This window comes from Saimiri boliviensis, chromosome 1, assembly GCF_048565385.1.
Source record: "Saimiri boliviensis isolate mSaiBol1 chromosome 1, mSaiBol1.pri, whole genome shotgun sequence".
NCBI lineage: Eukaryota > Metazoa > Chordata > Mammalia > Primates > Cebidae > Saimiri > Saimiri boliviensis.
In genome coordinates this window covers 119,786,680-119,814,238 of record NC_133449.1, presented here as the reverse complement: position 1 = coordinate 119,814,238, position 27,559 = coordinate 119,786,680, and the positions used below count along the sequence as shown (strand labels likewise).

The 27,559-nt window shown below is 37.4% G+C and overlaps 1 protein-coding gene across 2 annotated transcripts in view; it reads right to left on the bottom strand.

The window, feature by feature from the left end:
* Positions 1-3,840: 3,840 nt before the first annotated feature.
* The window catches only part of TOX3 (TOX high mobility group box family member 3), a 106,321-nt gene continuing 82,602 nt past the window's right edge, over positions 3,841-27,559 (bottom strand). For both annotated transcript variants that reach the window (XM_010347856.3, XM_039478632.2), the window contains exons 4-7: positions 15,801-16,070; positions 11,515-11,742; positions 9,776-9,856; positions 3,841-5,802 (exon numbers count right to left, since the gene is read on the bottom strand). In XM_010347856.3, the coding sequence (XP_010346158.3) occupies positions 5,065-5,802; positions 9,776-9,856; positions 11,515-11,742; positions 15,801-16,070 (1,317 nt within the window). In that variant the 3' untranslated portion in view covers positions 3,841-5,064. The remainder of the gene's footprint in view (positions 5,803-9,775; positions 9,857-11,514; positions 11,743-15,800; positions 16,071-27,559) is intronic.

The window sequence follows — 27,559 nt, the reverse complement described above, 5'->3', positions numbered from 1 at the left end:
GAGCATGAAGTGATGGCTTTATTTATGCATACGAATAATTAAATATTGAGATACATTTTCAAGTGGTCATCTTGTTCCATTTTTCTTTCAGCTTTCAGTGCCTCCTGGACACTTTCTTCCAAAAAATTAGATAAAACCCTTTAGCCTTCATGCATTCAATCAATTCTGATCATACCTGCCTTACTGGGATGCCTTCAGGGCTTTTGCAGTTCATCATAATTCCCTGGCAGATCTACAAATCTGATCCCACACTTCCTCTCAGGTGTTTTTCCTGCTCACCTCCACGGAAGCTGCATGTCCAATTTTGTTTGATTCTCTTCGCTGTTTTGAGGTGCCTGTGCTTTCAACCTGAATGACTTTTCTCTGCTCTCCCCTTGTCTGGAGATATCTTTCACTTCTACCACGATGACGTCTATCTTGGCCTATTAAAATCCTACACAACCTCCAAGGCACATCTTAAATGCCCATAATTTCATGCAGCTTTCCTTAATACTTTAACCAATGGCAATCTTCCTTCCTAAATACATTTTAATTTTCTCAGATTAAAAAACACACTTTTAAAATGGCTCTTACGGGCACACAAATCATTGTGTCTGGTTGGTACCTTTTCTACCCCAATAAAAAATGAAAGCTCCTGAAGTTCAGAATGGCTTTGTTATTTCACTATTTTCTTTTAAACTTTTATTATGAAAAATTTCAAACATACACAAGATAAACAGAAGGCACTGTTTGTTTTTGCATCTCTTTGGGACCTATCACAGTGTTTTGCATGTAACAGAAGTAAATTTAAGTAATTAGGGCCTTAGGCAAATGGAACTGTCTGTCTGCATATCTGATGCCATGTCTCCTGGATGTTAAGCATTTCCTCAGTAATACACAATGCCACACAACCCACACACCTGTAGAATCAAAATCTATTAAGATTTAATCTGCTTACCAGCTTTAAAATTCAGGGAAAGTCTTTATTCTGAGGTCAGTTCAGACCTCAGTAAAGCTAACTATATTTGAGAGGATAGGGAGAAGACATTTATAAAGTTAAGAATATTTTCTAGGAGAATTCAAGTCTGGTTATCTCTTTGACTTTCTCAGTAAGGCACATTTTTACAAATGTGTAATACCTGAAGTATAATGTACAAATATGAGGGCTTTCTATTAATATCAGGTTTTCTTCACTTTGCATTAACATTTTTCAATGTCTTCCCTTCTCCAAATCTCAGACTCCTAAAAGTCTGTTTTAGACATTTTTTTCACTTGTGCCTACCTAGCCCAGCTTTTGCTACTACTGAGCGTGTGTGTGTGTGTGTGTGTGTGTGTGTGTGTGTGTGTGTTTGGAAGAGCAGTCAGATCCTTAAAGCGAACCAGAATTCTGAAGTGATAGATTACATGTCCATGCTGTGTCATATCCAATTATCTCAAATTGACTGTACACTGCATTATTCTGTTAGTGCATGGAAGATCAATAAATATGGGGAAAATCCACCCCAGCTCTCCACTTTCCCATCCGATTCTAGTAGGTCTGAGACGGATCATGCTACTGTGATGTGTACACCACAGCTAAGGCAGGCAGGTGGTGCATAGACACCATTCAAACTTGGCCTATTCAATCCCAACTCCTCTAACTCTCCATTCATGCATAGCAAAACACCATCTGGTCCTATTTTGCCTCCAGCAATCACAGCTGACCAAAAACGATAATAACAGCTGTTGCAAAACAAAAGCCAAACAAAGGGGGGTGGGGGGGGAAGAAAAGGTTATATTGAAGTCCAGTGCTGAAAAATGCTCCATGAAGTGAGAAATGGGAAAGAAACCATTCAGATGTCTAAAGCTCGCTGAATGGACCCAGCAGAGGACTTCTACTTAAACTTGAGATATTAATCCATCTGTCTAGAAAGCCTTCAAACCTCCGTCAGGTGGTAATATATTGCAGAAATTATGCTGCATGAAGGCATTTAAGCTTTTGTTTTTTGAGTCAAGAACTAATGACCCCATGTCAGCTAAAAATGAAAATGCCTTATGTTCTTTCATCATACAGCAGTACAGGTTAATGCAAAAAGAGAACATGGTTAGCCAGAGTAATAAAATAATGTCTACATGGCAGTGAGAGAGACAAGGGGTGTGTGTGTGTGTGTGTGTGTGTGTGTGTGTGTGTGTGTGTGTGTGATGAAGGAGGGTGTGTCTGTAGACCACTTAAGAGGGAAGGCATTTGGGCCATTTAGGTTTCATGAAGCTAATGAGATACCACATTTCTCATGTCTATTTTTCATTATCCTGATTTATTTCTGACCTGTAACAAAAAAAAAAAAAAGTGCACCAAGTACTTACTTAAGTATCAGGAATAGAAACCAGTCATATGTATAAGCTGAAATATAAATTGATACATAACATGCTTTGTAAATCTTGAAAACATTAATTAGGTAACAAGGTTGAGAAATTCTCTTCATGATTCAAGCCTTTGGAAATTTTAAATATATAGATCTGCCTTGTGATTATTTTTGTAAAGTGGTAGTCATTAAACTTTTTATTCCTCTGGAATTGACCATCAGTGGCTTAGCAGCATTTAATCAAATGTGATAAAACCTAAGATTTATAAAATCATTTAATAGATGTTACAACACCTGCTTCTAACTGCAAACAGTTGAAAACAGACTTCACTTGCAATTAAGTCTTATCACTAGTGACATTTTTTTCCAAGCAATACTTCATGGGTTTTCAAAATGACAATTACAGAACTAATACACAATTACTGTCACATGCAGTTTAGCAATTAATTTTGAAGACATTTGTCTAAAGGTTTCACAACAGAATATAAAATGGTTATTGTTATGTAATGTTAGTTTCAATTCACAGAAAATCTTTTACTATTCGAGCTGTACTTCTGATGGGTCTGATGCTAGCAGATCATTTCTTTGTGGAATACAATCACCCCCTTGTAGATGTGATTAGGCATCATTCTAAGGCTGTTTGAACACTGATACCTGTCAGCTAATACATCTTATGAAAAGCTTCAATTTAGACATAAATTTTTCTACAGCAAGAAATCCATAAATTTATAATTAGAATCTCTTGCTGTTCAATATTTGTACATAATACAGAGTAGGAGAGGATTATGAAATATTGAAAGCTGAATTCATTATTCATAACCCACAACATACAGTAAATATTCCCTGAAATACAACAACTTTGAGGGATCCATATTCCATTATTTTTGAATGTCTTACACAAAGTAGCTATGGCGCATACCACACGCACCCTCATTCTTTCCAGATTAGGATTCTGGTCAGGGTTGACACTTGCTGTTTTTAATTTTCATTTTATCATAAGCAGTTTAAGACTGTTGCCAGTGGTAATTTGCAATTTTTATCAAGACCTCTTCATTATAGTTTCTGACAGGACAGATGCTGTAATTAATCATGCAAGACAACTGGGGATAGTGGTCACACTGCTCTCAAAGAGGAACTGCTACAGAGCAAGGAGAGGGGGAAAGAAATGGGCACCGAAATAATTATTTTGGCTTAAAAATTAGCATTCACCATCCATTTTAATAGCAGTAACATCATGATCCCCAGCTAGTTCTAACCACCCCCACCCCCCAGGAAAACAGCGATTACTATTTTCTCTATACTTACCTTGTACTTGCATGTTAAAAAAAGACAATTACACAAATATTTGCAATGGGTTCTTTTGGTTTTTTCAAGGATCTTGATTTCAGGCTGTGCAATGCATATTCCTGGCCATAAATATCACATTTCCAGTTGAAAAATGGAAGATGATGCGTGGACTCAAATGAAACTTGGTATGTGGCATATTTTCCCATCTTACATGTATTCAAGGAACCAAAAATGAAATCTGACATATCATTTTATTTGAAAAGTGAACAGTTTCCTCGTTGTTGCATCAAAATACAGTCCACAGTTTTTACTGAAATGTGTTTATTCTATAGCAAGATAAAAGCATTTTTGTTTTAGTTAAGCAAAATACAAACAACTTAATTGCTGCTATCATAACTCATAAAAAAGTATAAAACAGCATAAAAACACAATAAGCAACATAGCAATGAATGGTTTATGTCACCAGTGTTTACGTTAAAGCCTCATTTAGGAAAACTTTACAGCACATGATATGAAAACTTACAACTTTGAAAGAAAATATTTACATTGATTATTCAGATGTGGTGTGCCTTTTAAATATTCTACTGGTATTACATCATAATAAAAACTCTTGCTTTTTCATTTTAAATCTTAACTTTTGTAATAACTGTCTTCATTTAAGTGCATTTCCCTTTTAAAAATACAGTGTTTTTATTTTTCGAAACTTGTCACTCAAAACACGGAATATAATATTCACATTTCTTTTCTTCTAATTGGAATGAATATAATGGGCTAACAGTGGTCATAGATATTGTTACAACATATACTATGGTTTGATTTGGAGAAGCCATGGATAAAAAGTGGAAATAAGTCAATAATTGAAGCTAATCACTTGCATTTTTTTTTTCTGGAGAGATTTAGGAAAAAAAATAAGAGCTTTGGCAAAAGTCTGTGATTTACATTATTTTTTATGACAAAAAAATGCCATCAACTATTCACATCATACAAATGTTTGTATGAAACTGGATCTTCATATTTCAGGTAGTTACAACTGTGCTTTTTATTTTTAGGGCTTCGGAAGTTCAGATAGCCTGGAAGTGTGGTTTACTCACTTCTGGAGAAATAAGGCCATTTTCTATGACTCAGAGAGGCCAGTTTATAGTCATCAATATGTCCCAGGATTCATTAAACAGTTTGATTCACATATTGTAGGTATAGCCTGAATAAATAAAAAAGGCATCACATAAAAGAGCACAGCTTTCCTTGTTTAAAAACAAAGTAATTTATAGTCAGCTAAAAGATGTTACTCAGCTACACTGTAGTTCTTATTGCCTATCTAATAGACACTTGAGAGGACCGTTTGATCTGTTACACATTTCTGCATAACCAACACCAACTTACAGGTTTCAGCCACATATGCTTTACCCTCCTATGCCACTCTCCTCGGTATACACAAATCCGTCTGCCACGTGGGTCTTCAGAAAATACTGACCTGTGATAATACTTGAGTCTGTGTCTGAGACTGTATTTGCGACTGGTGCTGCTGAGAGGCTGGCTGGGGGCTCCCAATGGCAGGGATGGGGGATGTTATCTGAGAGGCGACAGGGGAGTGCTGCCGAGGAGAAGGCTGAGACTGGTGCTGCATGTGTTGCAGCTGCTGCAGCTGGAGGCGCTGCTGCAGCTGCTGCTGCAGCTGCTGTTGATTAATCTGCTGCTGGAGATGCTGCTGCTGCTGCAGGTGCTGCTGCATGTGGTGCTGGAAATGCTGCTGCTGCATTTGCTGCTGGATTTGCTGATGCATTTGGTGCTGCTGGAGTTGCTGCTGCTGCATCTGTTGCATCTGTTGTTGTTGCTGTTGCTGTTGCTGCAACTGCATCTGATGCTGCTGGGTTTGCACCGAAGGGCTCACTTGGGTGGGGGGTGCTGAGCCAACCATGGTCGTTCCCATGGAGCTTATCAGTGGAGCCCCAATGTTCGAGGGCATGTTGGCTGCAATGGTGACTGATGTGACAATCTGGTTCATGGGGAGTCTCATGGTTAAGGGTTTGGGAGCGATTGACCTAGGGAGGGATTGCTGGAGAGTCTGAGGTGCTGCTGACACTGTTCCATGTTGAGACAGTGGAGTGTTGAGAAGGACGGAGGATGTTAGATTGGTTGACGCCAGGGTCTGCTGAACAGAACGGATGGTCTGGGCTTCTGCTGACTCAGCAGCAGCCTGCATTTTGGGGGAGAAAATTCCAGAATATTACAATACATAAGTGTTTAAACTACTTAAGCATTTTTAGGTATTATAAATTGATATTTTTTAATGACCATTATTCATGCCTTCCTGTATCTATGCTCTTTGACTTGTGACTTTTTCACTCCTCCCAGAGGTGGAGTCAAATGCCCTACCTCCTTGAGTCTGGGCTGGTCTTGTGCCTTTGCTTTGGCTAACAGAATGTGGTAACAGTGATACTGTCCCAGTTCCAAGCTGAGGCCTCAAGCCTGCCCCTGCCATGTGCCCAGACATGTGACCCAGTTACCCCACTCAAGAGTCAGTTCACTGCCAGCCAACTGAGATCAATGTGAATGAGTCCAGCCCCCTCCAACATGCAAGCTGACTCCAGACAAAGGATCAAGAATAGCTGATTCTACCAAGTCTGGCCTAGGTCTGAAGAACCAGCCAGCTAACTGGCACTCTCTCAGGATAAATGTTTATCTTTCATCATATCACTGAGCTTTGGGGATGGTTTGTTACACAGCACTATTGTGGTAAAAGATAACTGATACACATATTTAAGAGCAACAATTCTTTTGCATTTAAGTGTATACTAACCAGCTTACCTTTGAGTACCATATGTTGAAAGACAATAAGAACAGACTGCCTGAGTTCAAATCCAGCTGTCTTACCTAACAACTTTGTGACATTGGGAAAGTTAATTTACTCATCTGTTCCTGTTTCCTTACCTATAACATTGGGTTATATGATATTTTTCTTGTGCAGAGGTTGTGAGAACTAAATGAACTCATATGTTAAGCATTTTAGGAAAGTGCCTGGCCCATGGGAAGCAATAAATATTAGCTATTTTTATTAGATAACAATTACCATTACCAGAAAACAGCCATTGAAACACTTGAAAGTCCTGTGTTGTGTGATTATTTATAACAATGTTCACTCAAATATAAGAAAACCATTATTGGTTTCCTTAGAGATACCAAATTGAAGTTTTCACAATTTGGTATCTTAGAAAGGTTTTAGTTCATCAACTGTTTTTGAAGACTTCTAGAATTTATCAAAGGAGTCATAGATAAGGGGAAAATGTTCAACCTCATGGGACCAAATTGCCTGTTAAAAGATAAATAGCAGATCTAGGGCTCAACATACAGAGAAACTATCTATTACATTTTGTACTAAAAACACTTCACTGCCTCCACAAAAAGAAATTCTTCCACTAACATGACAGTGATTGGAACGATCCATTCCAAATATGATTTTTTTTCCTCTTACACTGTATTCAGTTAGGATATTGGTGGGGGGAGTGTTGCAGGAACACCTAGGAGACATCAAGTGGCCATCCGCTGTCTCTAACAATTTTGTATTTTTAAATGTTTATGACTCTGATTTATAAAATCTTCCCATTGGAAAGAAACTGAGATGTCACCCACTGTAGGAAAAATCATCTCTGATGGTTTCAGTTTGAACACATGTCATCAATTCAAGGCACTCCCCTTCAGTGGACAGCTCTCCACATTACAAAACTCAGTGGGGCTGCATGTTCCTGAACGGTCATGTTCTAAGGTCTTAGGGTAAGAAGCAGCCTATAAATATTCAAAGTCATCTTTAAAAAAAAAAAAAAATTAAATCACCCATAAAGTAGACTACACACAGTAAACATGTGCATAATTCTTATACACTCTAGTAGTTAAAAATTAACAAGCTAGTCTTAAGGAAAAAAAACACAAAGAAAGTCTGTATTTCAACACCTGGGCAGCTCAGTTGCACAGTTTTGCTATTAAGATGCTGCCTTAATGGTAAATGGAGATGGGTGGATGATTGCACAGAGTTCTTCCTTGCTTGCCTTCTTGTTCCTTTATGATTTAATAGTAAGCCTCTATGAATTTATTTGGTTGTTGTAAAGATTAAAAGTGATAGCAGAGTCGCATCTTAAGGGAGGAGGTCTGAGGCTCTGCGTGCAGAGGCATAAGTTAAATGTGCATATGATGCAACCCTATTGATATTTCTGATGCTGGGGCTGAACTTTTATTCCCTGTAAGATCACCCTTTGGATGAGTTCTCCACTCTTGGGCACAAAGATCGACTTCATTTCCCTTACATAACGGTCCTCAGATTTGAGGACTAAGATCATATGCCTCCAAGTCCTTGCCTCCCTGATTCTTCCAGTTATTCTACCATGACGTGATTTTCAGTCCTCGCCATTGTGGGAAGCAATGCTCTAGAGAGATTTCAATTGATTGCCATCACTCTTTATAAAAATTGTGGGGTCCAAAACAGAACCAATTCTTTAGAAGTGGTCTAATAATCATGGTACAATTAGATGCTGCATCCTGTGGGATCACTATATTAGCAGCTACTTCACACTTTTGGTTCAGTTTGAAATTATTCTAAATTTATAACTAAAGACTATTTTAGTTGCCTCCCAGTACTTTGAATAGAGATTTAGGATCCTCTCAAAGTACATTCACTGAATTAAAAAGCAAACAAAATTCCAGTATTTTAAATTTATTCCTTCTAACTTCTATCCTATTGAATTTTTTTTTTTTCCTTTTTGGTGTCACTGAATTCCATCTGGAGATATTTCTGAATCCTGATTCTAGTATGCAATGTATAAGTTTTAAGTTATCCCTTCTAAGTCAGTCACAGACTTCATGAGCCTAATCATGGTTAATACTCCCTGAATGCCTTTTGAGATACTAGATCTTGGTTTAAATCTATATACGGTCAATTATTCATACTCTAATGCACAAAATCACCTATACCTGCTCTGGATAAATGAATGAATAAATGATCCACTTAAGAAGTACATGCACACTGTTACTCTATTCACTTCACTCCATCTAATTAACCACCAACTATATTTTAATTCTTAACATCTGCAGCCCATACAGTCAGCTGTTTTCTGCCAATGTGCAAGTCTGAGTACAACATCAGTATAACTTCCAGTATGTGTCTTCCAGTGTCTGATAAAGAGGCTTGGCTATTGACCTGATAAATGTCTTCTCTATCCAATGAAGTGGGAAGTGTCCTAAGAGCTGCTGACAAAGACAGGAGGACCTCTGTCGATCTGATTCTGAGTAGCTGCAAATGATAGATCTTCATACAAATACTTAATACAGATTATGTAAAGAAGAAACAACTCAAGTGAAAAGAGAAAAAAGGGAATGAACCCTTTTTAAATGGCTTTAAGGCCCTAGGTTGTACTTGAAACAGCAATAGTGACAAGGAAATGGTATCTCTACTTGTCAGAAAAAAATGTATCTATAGCAAAAATATAGTAGATCAAATTACCCTTCCCCAAACCTGTAAAAATATAGAAAGGCAAGAGACAAAACTAATTAAATGTTACTATAATGTAACAGCTCATATTCCTTTGAATCAAGGTGATTACAATCTAGAGTGACATTTGCTTGGGATATTGGTGCATTTTGTAACACATTAGGGTCCATTGTATACTCTATATATAATACATAAAGGCTTTTTTTAGTCCTTGGAGTATAATTTTATTTTAAATGATCATGAGGTCTATTTATTTATATGATACCGAAGAATTTGGTCAAAAATATAACATCCTCTATTACAGTAATGTCAACCACCAGAGAATTTATCATATGATGTCCAAAATGCCTGACAAACATAACTCCCAGTTTAAACAGAGGACCATTAACACAGGTCCCAATCTCTGACCAAAAGAAAGCATACAAGCCTATTTAAAATTTGTCTATATGGATACATACACATATGTAAGATCAGGGAATCTCAGAAACAATTTAGATTCAGCTGCTTAAATTAACTTGTATTATCAGATCATCATTTGGGTAATCTCTAAAGAAAACAAGTCAGTTTACAAGTTGTTCAAGACGCCTTTTTATCAACTCTTAGGGGAGATACAAATTATGTTTTCAATGCTTAAGGGTGGTTTTCCATGCTGTAACTATTTTGGAGACCAGCCGCCCCTGCCCAAGTTTACCTTAGAAACGAGGCTGGCCCTGTATGCCGCCAGGGCCTTCAGGTATTCTTTTTTGGCAGCTTCTGTTTTCCTTTTATATACCTATTAAAAGACCACAATTAGTGCCACCTTTAGCGTATAAGTTCTCAGCTATAAAATCACTGCTGCACAAATTAGATCATATAAACACAACTCACATAAAAAGGTTGGTCTCCTTGGCTCTGATTTTTAAATATTAGCACACACACACACACACACACACACACACACACACACACGGATATGAAAACAAAACAAAAAAACCTGCCATCCTCACTGGAGCACAATTTTTATATTTACTATTGCAAATAAGAAAAAGATTTCTGGTTGCAGTAGAGATTCCTTGAGAATCACTTTTCCTTGAACAGCTGAAAACCTCAAGCTAAGGCAGTAAGTAAGGTAGCAAGAAAAATAAGCTTTGCTGCAAATGGCTTACTTTATAGAAAGTAATGAGTTTCTCCATCTATGTCTTCTTTCCCTCAGATACCCTTCTAAACTATACCAAACGAGAGGATAAAAACAACAGGTAGAATGATGAAGACAGAAGAGAAAAGAGCAAGGCGTTTCAACCTTGGTTTTCTTCTGGAGCAAAATAAAAAGTCAAAAATCATCGAAGATAGGAGATTTCCATTAGTGACACCACTGAGTTATATAAATAAAATCCCAGCATATTAAACATGATTTGGGCTTCTCCTTTTCTTAAGTCGTCTGATGTAGCACCCAGCCAGATAGTTAGATCCATGTGCAAACTATCTTTCTCTCCAGAATTAAAAGTTAGGCACAGCACTTTCCCAGTCCCTCAGAATTGTATTTCTAGGACAGAAAATCAGTCTGTTGCCTGCAGTAATAAACTCAATGCAAAGGAATGAGAAATTTCTAGTGCTGCAACATCCCAACAAAATAAGATCCTAGAAATGAGTTCCTGAAATAAGTTCATGATTTGTAAATAAAAATCAAGGGCTTTCCACTCTTCATTCCTTAAAACAATTCCTCTATTTTATCACTCTTAGGGATTAATCTATTCTTCGGCAGATATGTGAAAGTTAACTTCTATTAATGGTAATTGGAGTTTCATGCCGCTGGGGGTAGGGCGAGGAGGGACCAGGACCGACCCTCAAGGTACCCATTCTTCTCTCCATTTGTGTGGAGGAGTTGCAAAGACAAGGAGAGGAGACGAAGCCCCTAAGGAAGTATCTCCCACCAGCATGGCTAATTTCTGAATACCTCTCATACTGCCTTGCTTTAAAATGAACTTGGAATAAAATTTCAAATGCCCAGTGACAATAATGAGACACGCAGAGGCAGCTTCAAAGTTTGGAAACCCACCAGGACAGCACAAGGGTTCAGAAAGATGATCAATGGAAAGGCAAGCGGGATGGACCTAATCCCTTTGTAGTGCCCTTTTTGAATAAAGAGGAAAAAATTCCACATTATTTAAAATGAAAAGATTATCATCAAAAGTTTATGCTTGCAGGATACTGCCTGGATTTCTTCCAACCTTCCTCTGAGTGAGTTCTGAACATGCACCCATAAGCTGACAGAGAAATCAATATAACTGGAGAGTTGTTTAGATTTATATGCCAGGGTTTTTTAATTCCATCGCTTAGAAAAAGGCTATCAAAAGAAGCAATCATATTAAGTGAACACATGCACTCAGAAAAGGTGTGAGGAATACTCCGGGTAACGTTTTACTACGGGGCCTTGATGGGTCTCTGTCTCACCTGCTTTTGTTCTTCCCCAAGGCTGTCCCACATAGATGCTACAATTTTTGAGACCTCTCCAAAGGTTGCATTGGGGTTTTGACCTTTAATTGCAGCCTGTGTGTCTCTGAAAAACAGGGCATATGCTGACACTGGCTTCTGTGGCTCATTGGGATCTTTCTTTTTCTTTTTCTTTGGAGTCTTGGGCTTCTTGCCAGAGTCTGGAGCAGCTCTTTTCTCTCCAATGGCCTGCAAAGCAAGAAGAAAATTCACTGCCTAGAATGTACTTGCAGAGAATGCAACAAGACTTAACTCAGATCCATAACTGTTCTTTGAAGGTTTTGTTAGGCATCATCAACAGATGAATCACCACCAAAACCGGGGGAGGGGTAAACTTGCTTGGAGTTAACCAGACAGCAGAGATTAGCATTTAGAACATCGATTAATGAGACCCAGAAATATCTTCAATACGTCCACAACATATGCTCTAAATAGCAATTATGAGTAATAAAAAACAGAACACTCTGTACCAGGCAATGCTATATATATGCTATACTACACATGCATACATCAGCGAAATATTTTATATTTTCAGAGGTTTTAGAAGTAAAACCTAAATAATATTCAGGATGTTGATCATATTCAAATATTTTAAATGAGATCCCTAGCCATGGTCATAGGCCAGATGTGTGATCTGAATTAATTGTTTTTTTTTTTTTTTTTTAAGGCTGATTTTTTGATTTTGCCAGAAGGTTACTTTGCTAATGGTTCTCTAGAAACTCAAATGGAAATTAGTTCCAATTTCTATACTTGCAACATAAGGGAAAGGTCATCTTTACTTTCTAAAATAACAATAATTTTCTAAAGACTAAGATAACAACAAATGTAAAAATGTAAAAACCACTTTAAGTGGAGATAAAAGGGAAATTGATACTCTCCGTAAAATATAAAACCTGTTAAAAAAAAAAGCAATATATGATACTTAAAAATCACTAAGACTAAAAAGAAGATGTTTGTTATCTATGGCAAGTCACCCTGCCCACAAGAACACTGCCATAGAGACTCACGCTTATTCACAACATGAACTCTAAGAGATCAGAACCATGAACTGATATGGGAATAGTTTCCCACTTCGAAGACGACTAAGCTCCATATTTGCCAGCTACCATCATCTAAGTTCACTAATCATTTAGTATATTTATCAGAGAAGCAGGGTAAATAATTTGTAAACCTTGTTTCATTCCCCTAGATTACAATATAACTATCAAAGATAGTTTTGCAGTTAACTTCATCAAGAATCTCCCAACGCTTGACAAAATCTGTTTTCAAAGCCAGCCTTGGGCAAGGTAGATTCAAGTTACTAACAGATTGCCTTTTAATGGCTTGAATTCTAGTTCAAATTTTCCTAGAGTATTATTTACTTTCTAAATGAGGGCCATTCAGAACTTTTACTGAATTTTTACCATTTACTAAAATTCTTCGGGAGAAAACCGATAAGAAACTTTTCTTAGAGAACTCTGAACCCTCAAAGTGTTAAGAAATCGCTGGTCTACTTCTGAGTGAGGCTATTGTTTGTACTATTTGAGAGGTAACAGCATCTACACTTTATCTGAGTAGTTTATAAGCTTCAGATGGTGTTAAGTCATATCTCACTTCTCCTCCAAAATGCCATCTTTCATAACTCACACAATTAATTCAATAATTCTCTGGAGCACATAGTCTTTTTTCGAAATGTTCAGAATAAGTGAGACTTGTTTAATTCTACTTAATGAATGTGAATTTCCAAGAGAGTCAGATGCCTTTCAGTTAGAGCTTCACTTGGAGGCAAGTATTCCTTCAATGAAAAACATTACTTTAACAAGAAAAGCTATCTACAGACAGACATATTTTTCTAGTTGAATCAAACGACTATATTCTACACCTGGAAGAAAATCTGGCACTGTTAGTGCCACAATATCTTGACCGATGGCAAGATGAAATTAATTTCCAGAGCAGCCTTTTTCCAAATGAGAGGAGTTCAACTTCATTATCAGTAAAACAATATTCAAATACTGACCACCTTTGATGTCTTTCTTGGATAACCATGATGTGCCCCAATCATTATTACTTTTTAAGGATAAACTAGAAATGAGGAGTCTCACAATTTAAATTAAAACTCAGAATTAATTCTCCTAAGTAAATTTTTGTTTCATTGACTTTAAAGGGTTGGGACAGAAAGCTGGAGAAACAGGTTTACCCCAAAGAGACATAATCAATGATAATTTTAATCTTCCTTTCTCAGCTAAGGTTCAATAAAGATAAATTGGCTTCATTGCCTTTACACAAAACCTAGACCCTCGCTTAAAACAGAGCAAGCTAGGAGTCCCATAAGAGGTCCTCTTTAAGACATTACAATTTCAGCTTGGTACAGCGGCAAGTATGAAGACCAGTGGACATGTGATTGGAGGGAAAGGAATCCACTGGAACTGTAATGGCTAAGCTGTTACCTAACTCCATCTGATCATATCCCTCAAGAGTCTTTAACCACTTCTTCTCCATCCTCTGGACTGAAGTTCTGTGACTAAGAGAAGACTGTCAGTGCATTTACCATTCCTGGGTCCAATGGGGTGCTAATGTGATATTATAGACTAAACTCTTCATCTTGAGACCCCTTCGATTTCTGCAGCATCACTCGAACCTCCCTCCTCTGTTCTTCAACACTCTTAATCCTCTAGCTCCTCTTCTTCCTTTTGCTACTTAGAAGCAAATGATGCTCAGGGTTCTGTCCTTGACTTGCTCCTTATACTTTCTGAGAAGTCCTGATTACTTTCACCTCTTCTCATCCATGCCCTGATGGTCCCAAAATCTACAGTTCCAGCTCCCATGAACTGAGTTCTAGACTCCAACGTAAGCACCTCAAACCCAACTCTAACAAGCCAAACTCCTGTGTTCCTCATGGGCGAGGACACTCCTCTCTTTGTGGGCTGCTCCTCTCATTTGCTGATCTCCATTCTGGCTCTCAAACTAAAACCCAATTGATCTCTTCTTCAAATGCTGGTGGATCACCAAATCTTTAAAGTGATTCTCACTCCTAAAATGCCTGCTAATCTGGTACCTCCTGTCCATTCCTTCCCTTGATGAAAGAAAACATAACAAAACAGTCTTCTAATTAATTTCCCTTTCTTTGGCCCCTCCCTTTATAAGGCATTCTATGTAGAGCCAAAGTTATCTCTCTAAAGCACAAATTACTTATGCCACTCCTCGGTGCAAATAATTAATCAGCTCTTAGCTACCAACAGAAGAAAGACCACCACATTTAAGCCATTTTGTTCTTCAACTTCTATTTCTCTCTTCCCTCATATCAAACTTCATGTTACCCATAAATACCATGTACTTCCACTCTTCTTCACTAGTCCCCCACCAAAATGCTGGACTCTCTATTCTGCCTCACAAACTTTTATTTATCCTCTTAGACCTAATTCAAATATCACTTTCTTAATAAACTCTTCCTCAAATCACTCTCCCAAGCAGAATCGATTAGAATCTCAGCACACCAGATACATCAATTATATCACTAATCACATCTGGAGCTAGTTTTAAACTTTGCTATTCATCCCCAGTGGGGAGTCTCATGAGCAGTAATTCTCTTGTAAATCTTTGTATCTCAAGAACCAAACAAAATGTCAAGCACAGAGTAGGTATACAACACATAGTTAACGAGTGACTAATGAGTAATTATGTACTATTACAGTATTCTTTTTCATTATTTGTTCTAAGCATTCGGAAAAGTCATACCTGGGACAGTTTTTATTTCAAACTATGTATCATTTAAAATTATACATCTCCCAGGACAAAGGCAAAAATGGAAGATGATGAGAACGAACTCAGTGATAGACATCACTGAAGGTACACGGCTGTCAAATGTGGCAGCAGCTTGGCCAACACACTGGATCAAACTTGTTCACACAGAGATTAACTTAGAACCAGAGCAGTTTAGAATTTCTAGAATGTCTAGGATTTCCGGAAATTTGTAGCAAGGCGTCCTCCTTTTGCAGATTAGAAAACTTGGGCCTACAACAGTTAAATAACATATCCAATGCCTTACAGCTATCTATAGTAGGAGAAGCCAGATCTCTCCATTTCCAGTCCAACATGCTTCCTATAGAAAATAAATGAAAGAGTGAAGAAAAACAATAAACCATCATACATTTAAATGCTACTCCAAATCCATGAAGAAAAAACACAGTAACACTATCAATGAAATACAAATAGTATGGGGTGATCCCATGTTCTCTGGAAGTTTATATACTAAGGCAGTTCTAACTTACTCTGCTGGCTTCGTCAGCATCCTCTTCATTGATAGAGCTGGAAGGGGAGGGAGTGGCCGATTTGCTTGCTGGAGGTGAAGGAGATGTGTGAGGCATACTGGCACCTCCCAAATTCAACCCTAACTGGGCGCTGAGCTGAGACTGGTTGATGGTGGTGAGCTGGGCAGGAGGCATGACCCCAGAGCGTGCAGCATCGGTCATGTGGACGATGGACCGCATGATCAAGGAGGGATCCTGCCGATATTGGGATACTTGTGTGTGGCTCTGATCCTGGAAAGGAAGTAGTGAAGGGGGAAAAGATTTCAGTTTTTCCAAATACCAGTGAACTTATCAGGTTAGCAGCTCCTTAGATAGGTTTGAATTGTTGCAATGTTGATAGGTCTGACCTATTGCAGGATGATGGTCTCTGTTCATTTATTAAATATAAGGACCCATGCCAAGAAGCTGGAAGGTGAAAAGCACAAAATCCAAATATCCAGCCCAGACTATTTTTCTTTTCTTTTGAGATAGAGTTTTGCTCTGTTGCCAGGCTGGAGTGCAGTGGAGTTATCTCGGCTCACTGCAATCTCCACTTCCTGGGTTCAGGCGATTCCCCTGCCTCAGCCTCCCAAGCAGCCAGGACTACAGGTGCACACCACCACACCCTGCTAATTTTTTTTTTTTTTTTTTTTTTTTTTTTGTATTTTAGTAGAGACCAGGTTTCTCCAGGTTGGCCAGGATGGTCTTCATCTCCTGACCTCATGGTCCACTTTCCTCAGCCTCCTAAAGTGCTGCAATTACAGGTGTGAGACACTGTGCTGGGGACCAGCCCAGACTATTTCATTATAGAACTGTCAATGAATATGGAAGGAAGGAAGAAAGGAAGGAAGGAAGGGAGGGAGAAGGGTGGGAAGGGAGGAGAGGGAAGAAGAAAGGGGAAGACAGGGAGGGAGGGAGCGGGGAGGGAGGCAGGAAGGGAATGAATTAGCAAAACTAAATATAATCTTACAGCTCTTGTTTCTTATTGAGGAAGATGTGGCAGGGAAAGGGCTGAAGCAGAGGCCCCACCCATTCAGGCTCGTCCATCAGTTTACATCCTTCCCTCACACATAGCTGTTATGAGAGAAGGCAAAGTCATTCTTTATTTTATCCTGTGCAGAAATGCACAGGACATGCAGAGGATAGGCCAGCAAATCACAGAGCTTTGGTTTCACAGAGCAAACATCTGTTTGCTTTAGGGCACCCTTTCTGTGAAATCCTCTGTGGTTAACCAGACGGTCATTCCGATTCTGAATTACATTGTCAGTGGCATCTGGAAGTCATTCAATGTCTTTTGGATTGGATATCACTTTTTTCATTTAAACCTACTTTGTTTTCTTTTGTTCCATCCACCATGATTTAATGTACTAATGAATTTTCTTAAATACATAAAAAAGATGGTAAAGAGCATCCGAAATAGCTTTTTATGAAAGTTATTGCAGTTACTTCAAATGCAGCTGTCTCTGTTCTTGGTAGTCATACAGAAAGGCCTGACAAGTTGTTGCTGCTGCTTCTTTATTTTTCTTTTTTAATTCCAAAGAATCAAAAAATGAAGACATGCTTTTCAAATGACTTACTTTAAGACATGTCATTTGGAGTGAGTCTGTGATTTTGCTGAAACCAAATTCTCTTGACTCACAGTGACCCAGAATCTAATTTTATACACAAGCCTATGAATTCTTAACTGTTCCTTTTTTGAGCCCTTCTGATAAGGCTTATTTTTGCTCTTTAAAGAAGCAGAATGAATTGTAAATAACTAAATTGGAGCACTTGGTTTCTTCATATTAAATATATAAATGTCATTCAATAAGAAGCTCTATCAAAGAAAACCAGTTGAATAAATTATGATCTACCCATAAGTCAAAGTGTTATGAAGCTTTTAAAAATAATGAATTAGATTTATGTGCATTGACCTAGGGCAGAGTTTCTCAATTTCAGCTCTCTTGACATTTTGGACCAGATAACTTTTATTGTAGGGTCTTGTCCTGCATATTGAGGGGACTTGTCCTGCATATTGTAGGTACTTAGATGCATCCCCAGTCTCTACCCACTAGATGCTGACAACCTCCCTCCCCCTGTCAATCATGACAATGAAAAATGTCTCCAGACTTTGCCCCCTGGTGGGGCCGAACCACTCCCAGTTGAGAACCACTAACCTAGCGTGATACCCAAGATACAGTACATAAAAGGCAAACTACAAAACAATTATAAAGTACAGTCTCATTTTCTTTGGGAAAAAAAGAAGTATATGCTAACGGTAATAATGGTTACATTATCAGGGGTAGAATGGGAGGGGCAAGGAGGGGAGAGTTTCAGCTTTTTCTATGTACATGTGTATGCTGTTTTGATAAGCTGTGACCACAATACAAAGCGAAAGTAAACAAAACACTTTAATCAGAAAAAAAAGAAGATAATTCAAGTGGTTAAAACAGTCCATCGCTAGGTGTTAGAGTTAAATATTAAATACATACATTTCCCATTTCTTAACAATTTCTGAATAATGACTATGAAATCCTGGAGGAAAGCATCGCCAAGTATCAGAACACCACATTCCCTTGTATTATTAGCAATGCACTCCTTTGTTGTTCCTGTAATATTACGTTCTACCTGCAGGTGTCTTTCTGCAGACTGTGTGGATTTTATGGTATCCATTCATCCTAATTATTTTTTTGATTGGCATTCTACCATATTTACTCATTTCCCCTAGAAAGTGTGAGCTATCTATTCAGTCTTCCATGTTCTCTTGAAGTTTAACCACTGCTCACTGATAATCACTTTCACCCTCAAACTACCGATAATTAAGCTATTTATCTTATTCTAAATGTTCTTCTTCATATATGACTTTCAGAATGCTTTTTAAAAGTCTTTCCATATTATTTAAATCTAGGTGTTTTAAAGTATCTACAGGCAAATACCAGGGCACATTTAACTGAAGTAGTTTAATTCTGAATGTATAATAATAAATTAGTTAACTGGCATGGCCATGAAATGTGATAATCTGATTTATGCGGTTTTCTCATTAACAGAGAATTACTTAACGCTCTTTGCTCCAATGCCTGTGAAAACTCTGCACACACAGGTGCTCGATTGACTCACCCCACACCTCTAGCATTTTTCAGATGGCTCTCATGGCCAAATACAAGGCCAAGAAGGCTCCTTGGCTTCATCAACTCTTCCTGAATTCCATCTGCAATTTGTGCCTTTATTATGGACCTTGTTGCTGGGGAGCTTCTGTTGATGGACAGCCAAAGTTCACTGTACTAAAAAGGAAGTTTTGCTGTGGTTTATTACTATGTGCCAGCATTTGTGCTCAGCTTAATATGCCCTTTCTAACTTAATTCCCTAAATTGCTTTCTGCATTAGATACTAGTACTGTATTCATTCTTAGACAGATAGGAATGATTTCCCGGGTCCCCAGGCTAGCCAGTCAATGCTTGACAGAAAACCTGGGCCCTAGAGAGCCAGGTACCTGAGGCATGTCCTGGCCGAGAGAGATGAATGAGACTCTGCGATCTCCACTGTCATCATCCCCATTTAACAAAATCAACTCCATTTCTATTTGTTTTATAAATTGAGGTTTCTCATAATATTTCATTACCAAAAAAAAAAAAGAGTTTTTCTGCAGTGGTGACGGTATGGAAACCATTCCTGAAGAGTACTGGTGGTGGGGCCATAGCCTTGCCAAACTTTAGAGTCATCTACATAGTCTTCAGATCCAAAAAAGATGCTATCTCCCACTGGACAAGATACCAAGGACCTTTACACTACTTGTAAAGTAACCTTAGACCCACATAACTGATGCATCAAAATGTGCTACCACTTACCATGGTCCACAGTTATTCAATAATAACTTCCTATGAGTGAAGATTATGATGTAAGAAGATTAATGGCTAACGTGTCTCTTCAGAAATTCAAGCTCCTTTAGGGCCACCAATTATTAGCAACTGCCTTGGGGAACTTGAGGATCCTCAACAGCTCCAATTAGTTTCCATAAAAGTAACCTTTAAGATGTTACCCTTGATCTTAGGATTACCATTTAAAAAGAGAAAAGATGTCAGCTCAGATTAAAAGCATTTATTGAGCACCTACGATGTATCAGGTCAGAGAAGGTAATATATCAAAGCTTATATATTTAGAACCAGTAAATTACCGTGTGATTACTTTACATATTAAACAAAATCTTAAATGGACTAACAAATTCACTACAGCAAAGTGTAGGCCAGAATAATTTTTATATACTCCTACCAAAATTGCTCATAATTTTTCCCAGTAGTAATGACACAATAAGGCAATGTATAACCATGAATAAAGACCAGATAAATTTAATGTGCTTTTGTTAATATTACTTCTCACTTACAAAAATTAAGTCCTAAAAGATTTATCAGTGATCATTTAAAGGCCAATAGATCATTGCCAGCTATTGGGTTATAAGAGATAGCCACTATCATAACAACAATAAGAGTTGAATGCTGGTAGCTTTCTCAAGTATTTTCACAATTACATTTTATATGTATTGTTCCTTTATATCATTTCCTGAATTTTTCAGTCTTTGGGAAAAACTCATTCTCTCTTCCTTGTTGCATTCTGTCTTCTAATTGGCAATATTAGATGAAATTTTCTCAACCTGAGCAGTACTGACATTTCGGTCTGGATGATCCTTTGTTGGGGGAGGGCCATTCTATACATTATAGAATCTTCAGCAGCGTCTCTGGCCTCTACCTACTAGATACCAGTAGCCACCCCTTCTGTACCAGGTTGTGACAACCAAAATGTATACAGGCATTGGCAAATGTCAAAACCCCCTTTGTTTGCAAACTACTGTATTAGACAAATATCACAAAAGAATCATCTTCTTGGGGAGGTGCAGGTAGAGATGTTCAAAGCCTATGCTCTGTCCCTAAAAATATGTAGGTATCCACATAAACAAGATATCAATTGTGATAAATATCAGGAAGAAAATAAATAGTTTATACAAAAAAGAGTTATTGGGGAAGCATGGCTACATGTGATTAGGTCATCAGGAAAGGCCTTTCAAAGAAGATGGCATTTGAGCTGATGCTGAAGGATGAGGAGAAGCTAGCCGTGAAGTAAAGGGAAAAGCATGTTCCATACAGAAGGAACAGCATGTGCAAAGTCTGAAGTGGGAGAGATCTCGACAAGTTTGAGAAATGAAAGGGTGGACGGGAAAGCTGGGTGCAGGGTAGGCAAGGTGAAGGATGAAATGCAATAGGCTTGGAGAGACTGGTCTGATTGTGTAAGGTGGGGAAATCATAGGATGCTTCCCTGAGGAGGTAACCCACTGTGCTAAGGTATAAAGGAAGGAGAAGCTAACCAATCCAGGGCATCCCAGGCAGAGATGAACACATACCCAAACCTGGGGCATGAGCAAACACACCACAGTTAAGGAAATGACCGTCCAGTGTGAATGGGCCAGGAAGACCACGGCTGGCTCTGAGGTTGGAACGGCAAGTCACGGCCATAAAGTGGCAAGGTTTACCGTCTGTGTTAGGAAATCTGGATTATATTCACAGTATAGAAGGCTGCCATTGAAAGCATGGTGTCTATCTAGTGGTGCTATTTATTGCAATAAATATTAACTGACCATACTTCATGGGCAACCAACTCATCTAAATCAATAGTGGACATTTCTATTTAGTTTCAATATAAATGTATAGCCTACTGCCTCAATCTGTGTTTCGAAGAATACCCAAAGATTAATTTTTGCAGTCACAGAAGGTCACTCAGAATGGGTGGGCCATGGATCTCATAAAATGCTCTCACTAATAGGAGGGGCACTGCCTTCTATCTATTGGCCTGTAAGTAAGATTCATGCCTCTGGTGTTCAACAAAGCCTTCCGGCTTCTGTATGTGTTGGCGGGGGTAGGGGAGTGCTTAGCCGAGGCTCGATTCTCTCTCCACCTGATGAAAGTCTCTTTGTCTTTTTTAAATAGGAAAAATCCAAGGAACGGATATTTCAGGTAGCAATCCCTCATTTTCTTAAATTGCTTGAAACCCAGTCTATTATTGAACATTAATCATTTGAGTGAACTGTTAAAATCTGAATAATGTTATATTAATAAGGAAACGTTAGATCACTAACATAAACAAAAAATTAAAATCACTCATGATAAATGGAATGCCAAATAAACACCAATAAAAGAAATTAATACTGTTATACTCAGTGTGGATACTGGGGCCTGCCTAAGGCTCTGGGCCTGAGTTCTGCTTTCTTTAATTTAAGAAGGCTAAAAGAAAGGTGTGAAACACTTAATTAGCCCCAGACTGAGTCTTTCTCCTGGACTTAATCAAGACTGAAACAGAATTGAAAGGTGAAAAACTTCCTTTCTGTGTAAATCACAATGCAATAATATCATGTTTGTACTTCATAGAAAGATATGTCTTAGGGTGGAGGGATATGAGAAGAGAATGGATAAAACTCATTCTAATTTCCTTATGAGAAAACTACATATTTAAATCTTTTTCACTCATTTTTTTCAGGCCTGGAGCAGCATCGCATTTATCTTCGTGCTGCACGCTTAGTAATACATAGTTACACACACCCTAGTCTTGCTTTGTTTTGTTTCTTTTTGAAAATGTGAGACATAAGCTTTCACACTGATATTTTATTTTAAATGTTATAAGTTGTTATTCTATACTACCTGTTTTTACTTATTACAATGGCATTTCTACCTGGGTTGATTTCATCATTAAAATTTTTAAAATTCTAATATGTGTTTAATGCATCTTCTATCTGTACTTGCACATAAATATTCTCCATAATGATCCAATATTAGGTTTTCAAAATAGAGCATAACATCCAATTAAGAAGCAAATAACCCAAATATATTAGAGTGTGACTAAATATGTTTTCACTGTGCTAGTTTTCTAATCAATATTTCTTGAGAAATGAAGTAATTAAGCAATTATCAGTAATAAAAGTTACTTTATATTAATAAATAACAGTAACTGCAAATAGGAAATGCAGGCCAATAATTTTATGTTCAATTATTTAGTTATGTCCTATAGCAATGTTAAAATTTTATTTCCCAATTAACAACAATCAAATAGCTATGCATAGCTGCTATGTTTGTAACCCCAATAGACCCTGAAACAGTTATGCCAAATGCATACCAATGATAATTACAGACCTACATACCTCCAATTTTATATTCATCAAAGTATCTGCACTGAAATAGATCATTTTTACTTGATAACTACTCTCAGGGTTGTAATCAGACATACCTATACATGAAAGTTTTGTAAAAAACAGTGTTCTCTAAAGTTAATTAATAGTTTCTTGACAAAATAAAATTTTCAAGAGTTTATTATGAACACTTAATGGTATTTTACTCATGTACCCTGCAACTGCTTTTGTTTTACCAAAGAGACAGCTCCATGCTATGTTATTCAGTCCTAAATTAAAATTTTAAAGAGCAATTCCACCTTCATAGTTGCTGATACTTTTAAGTCCCCTCCCCTCCATTCTAACTCAGCAGAATAGGTAGGCTCTTCATAACAATATCCTTTCATTGTCCTTTTATTCATTCATATATTGAACAAATAAAATACTTATTGAAAGCCAAGTGTATTCCAGGTCCAGGGATGACAGCAAACATACCCTAGGAGCACTTGCCTTCCTAGAGCTTCCATTCTGGTAGAAAGGCGGCAGGTGGGAAGCAAGCTAAGGAAACCACTGCAAAGAATGACAAGGGCTGTGAATGAAAGGAATGGGATAATAGTATACAGGGTAATTCTCACCTCTCCAAAAAATATTTGAGCCATCATGTCAGTCTCATGTGGGAATCTAAGCACTATAAAGGGTGCCTTTGCTGTCTCTGGACCCTCCGTAAGTACTACAATACTCAACTTTAGATGATCTATGTTAAAAAGAAAATACAGGGACATAAACCACAGGCAGTCTTCTCATAACACTTGCCTTTAAATATTATAAACCAAACAAGTAATCATGTATAACACTGCACAAGGGCTAATTAGGTTTAGCAGAAGTTTGGAACATAGTCCTACTTTGACAGATGACCTTCATGTTAACTCAGCCCTAAAGACAACATCTATCTGTTCAGAGTCAGTAGTATGCACAGGTCAAGAATAAAGAGTATTTATTTTAAGCTCAGTATGGTACAAGGCTCTTTGCTCTACAAAGAAGACAGCTTGTAAAAATGTCTGCAGCCACAATTGTCAAGGTATAGTAACAGCTAAATTAAAGTTGGCTTTTGACAATAAGCTTCTTTGAAGCAGCAGTCAGACTGAATCTTTGTATTATGTTGAGGGGACGCTAGTAGAAAAAAAAAAAAACAATTTCACAAACAGTATAATCAAGGTCTAATGGTTAAAAAGAGACAAGGTGCAATGACTCACACCTCTAATCACAGCACTTTGGGAGGCTAAGATAGGAGAACAGCTGGAAGCCAGGAGTTCAAGACAAGCCTGGGCAACAGATAGCAAGACTCTGTTGCCATAAAAAATTTAAAACCTAGCTGGATATGGTGGCACACCCCTGTAGTCCCAGCTACTTGGGAAGCTGAGGACCGCTTGAACATGGCAGTTTGAGACTGCAGTGAGCTATGATCATACCACTGTATCTCAGCCTGAGTGACAGAGTGAGATCTCATCTCTAAAAAATATGTAAAATTTGAAAAAAATAGCAACAAACAGTATACAGCACTTAGTAGGTGCTCAGTAAATATTCATTGAAGGTTAACATACGGTTTCAGTTCTATAATTTAGACTTTGCGCAGATAGGTCTTATTCCATTCAATGTGTATTTTTGCCTATGCAAGTTGTGACTTTTATATTGTTAATTTATACTAAAAATAGTTTTTGGCCATAACTTGACCAAAGTTATTCAATTTGTATGAGAAATTTGTAAGCATTCAACTTGTATGAGAAATTGCCTGTCCCCCCATGGCTAAATAGTCATCATCCTGTGGACTTCAGCTCTGCAGCCTCTATTGACAATGGCAATGAATGCGTTCATAACAATAATAAGGGCTTGTTTTAATAGAACGTTCCATGCATTAAGCACATTAATGGCCCATGAAATAACTGCTTTATCTGTAACACATTAAGCAACATTGCTAAAAACAACGTATTAATTGAAAGTCTGCTATTTCTCTTAACGTTAAGATTTTTTTTAAGTATAAAAGTGGCATGAAAGTCATTTTTTTAGAAAACAAATATAATAATTAAACTTCAAAATTATAGCCATGCCAAATGATGGTATAAAAACTTCTAAAATAAGCCTGGTAATTTTAGATGGAATATTTTGACAAATTGCCATTTTTCTATGAAAAATGATACCTGTCTGGATTATGACTTAAGAGGCTTATGAATATTTTAAAAGCTCATAATTTTCTTCTCTGCGTAAGTGTCTCCTATAGGAACTTTTCCTCTTTTTTTCTCTTCTCTTTAACAGATAAGAATACTACCATACTCAAATACTTCTCTTACTTCCATCTTTTTCAATTTTCTAATACTCTATTTGATATTGCCAGAGTACCACTATAGTATTTTCTATAAATACGTGTGATCACAATTAAATTCAAGGTAATATCAAATAGAAAATGTCAGTCCTCTAAACATGGAAACATAATATATGAAGAAAAGTATGTGAATTATCAGTGTGTTTTATAAATTCCCTTTTGGGGGGGCATACAAAATATCAGAACAGAGACAATTACTTTACTGTCTGTTTCTTAGATATCAAAGAGAATTTTGAAATTCATCAAAGCTAACCTTCTGTTATGTACAACAGGCTAAGCTGAAAAGAATGTTAACAAGTTCAATTTTCATTCAATCAGCACTACTGCTCTCTGAAATGTTTCATTGCAGGAAAGAAATAAAAATAATCTATATGGTAATTATGAGGATGAATCCCCCAGTAACTTTCAGCTACATGAAAGGTCAGTTCTATTCAAGATATTTTATCAGTCCCCTGCACATACTCCTGTCCTGTCATTTTAAATCTGAACAGCATTTTATTTTCCCATTTACTGCTACCTGCAGAATTAAGTACTTAAGCCAAATAAGAAAAAAAAAAAGAAATGTTGAATGCTGGCAAAGGCTATAATAGCATAGAGATAAATCGTTCATCTGCTCTCTCTCAAGCCTCTAGGGCTGCAGATTTTTCTTCTCCTGGTGCACTGTGGGTATTCAAAACTTGTTCAACATGATTTCATTTCATTTCAGGCACTGCCTGAGAAAACTAAATTACAGAATCAATCATACAGAAGGTCAGAGTGAGACTTCATTACAAGTATTGCATGCTTGCATGAATATCTTTCATTTATGACTGACCCAATATGTCACAATAGCTGTCTAGTAAAAATAATCCACTTTCTGAAATTGATGTACTACTGATGTCAATGCTACTCAGCAGGCTGGGCAGATTATAGAGAGGTGTTAAAAAAAAAAAAACAACACAACCTTTTGGAACGTACATTGTAGATTTTTAGAACTGCAATCTTTTGTAGATTAAAACAATTTCCAGATGATCATCTGAACTGGCAATAATGCTTAGAGGTAACAAATTTTTAACCAAAATATACCGTTGATTTTGACTTGCCAGCCACATCCTGTTTTAAAATACACGTATTCACGACAAGCAAATCAAGGTTGTTCTTTGAAGTCACAAATGCGTCGACATTCAATTTTTCAGCAATTCGCTTTTGAATACTGAGGCATTATTTGCATATTTTGAAATGTGAATGCTAATCACTGGACTCCTTTTAATCCCCCTTTTTAGTTCCTGCCTTCTGTTTTTAAATATAATGCCATAAATTTAAGGAAGATAAACATGTTGTGCTTGTTGCCAACAATAATGTTGCTAATCAGTAATGTGACAAACTGTCACTCTTTCTAAAGGGAAACCGATGAAGCTCTGAAGAAAAGCTGGTTCAATACAACATCAACAAGCTGGCTTTTCTTCTTCTATTACAGTCTTAATTCACCGTAGCAATCCTTAACAGACAGCCATCTTCATTTGGATAATAAAACTTCTTACTTGCATAAGGTATGAAATATCCAATACACACTGGGAAGCTGAATGCATGATGTATAAAGTATTATTTATTATTTTTCTGGTGACCTTCCTAAGGGAAATCTCTGAGGAGGCTTCTGTGGAGTGTTATGATGTAGCCAGCCAACTCAGTACCCGGAGGGAGATATAGAAGAACCTTGACATAACCAATTTTTAACCATGCCTCTGGCGATTCTGCATTCAAGTTTATAGGTGAACATGTCAGGTAGTACATACAACAAAGCCAACGACACAATGTATTCATCATAATTCTGTCCTAGCACATTTTATTTTTGCCAACATTTGTGATTTAAAATCCCATGACATTTCTTCAAGGTGAAATTCTACTAGAATTTCAACAAGATTAGTTTGTTTCAAGCCAAAATAAATATCACTCGGGTTCAGCAAAACTTCAAAAAGGCACCAATAAACGTGATGAGGTCCATGTAAATACCATGACAACAGCCTGCACTTAGCTAAAGTACCTATACTTTTAAAAATCAATGAAATAATTCAACTGCTTTAGTGATTAGCCATACATTACAAAAGAAGCATTAAAAATTGAGTCCTCTTTCCCAACGCCCGTCTGTGAAAGCACTGTTCTTTAAGTGTATGTGAATATCATAATTATTTTATGATTCCATCTTTAGTTCTTTCCAATATAGTAAATTCAATTGACCATGAAATGAAATTTCATAGTCAAAAT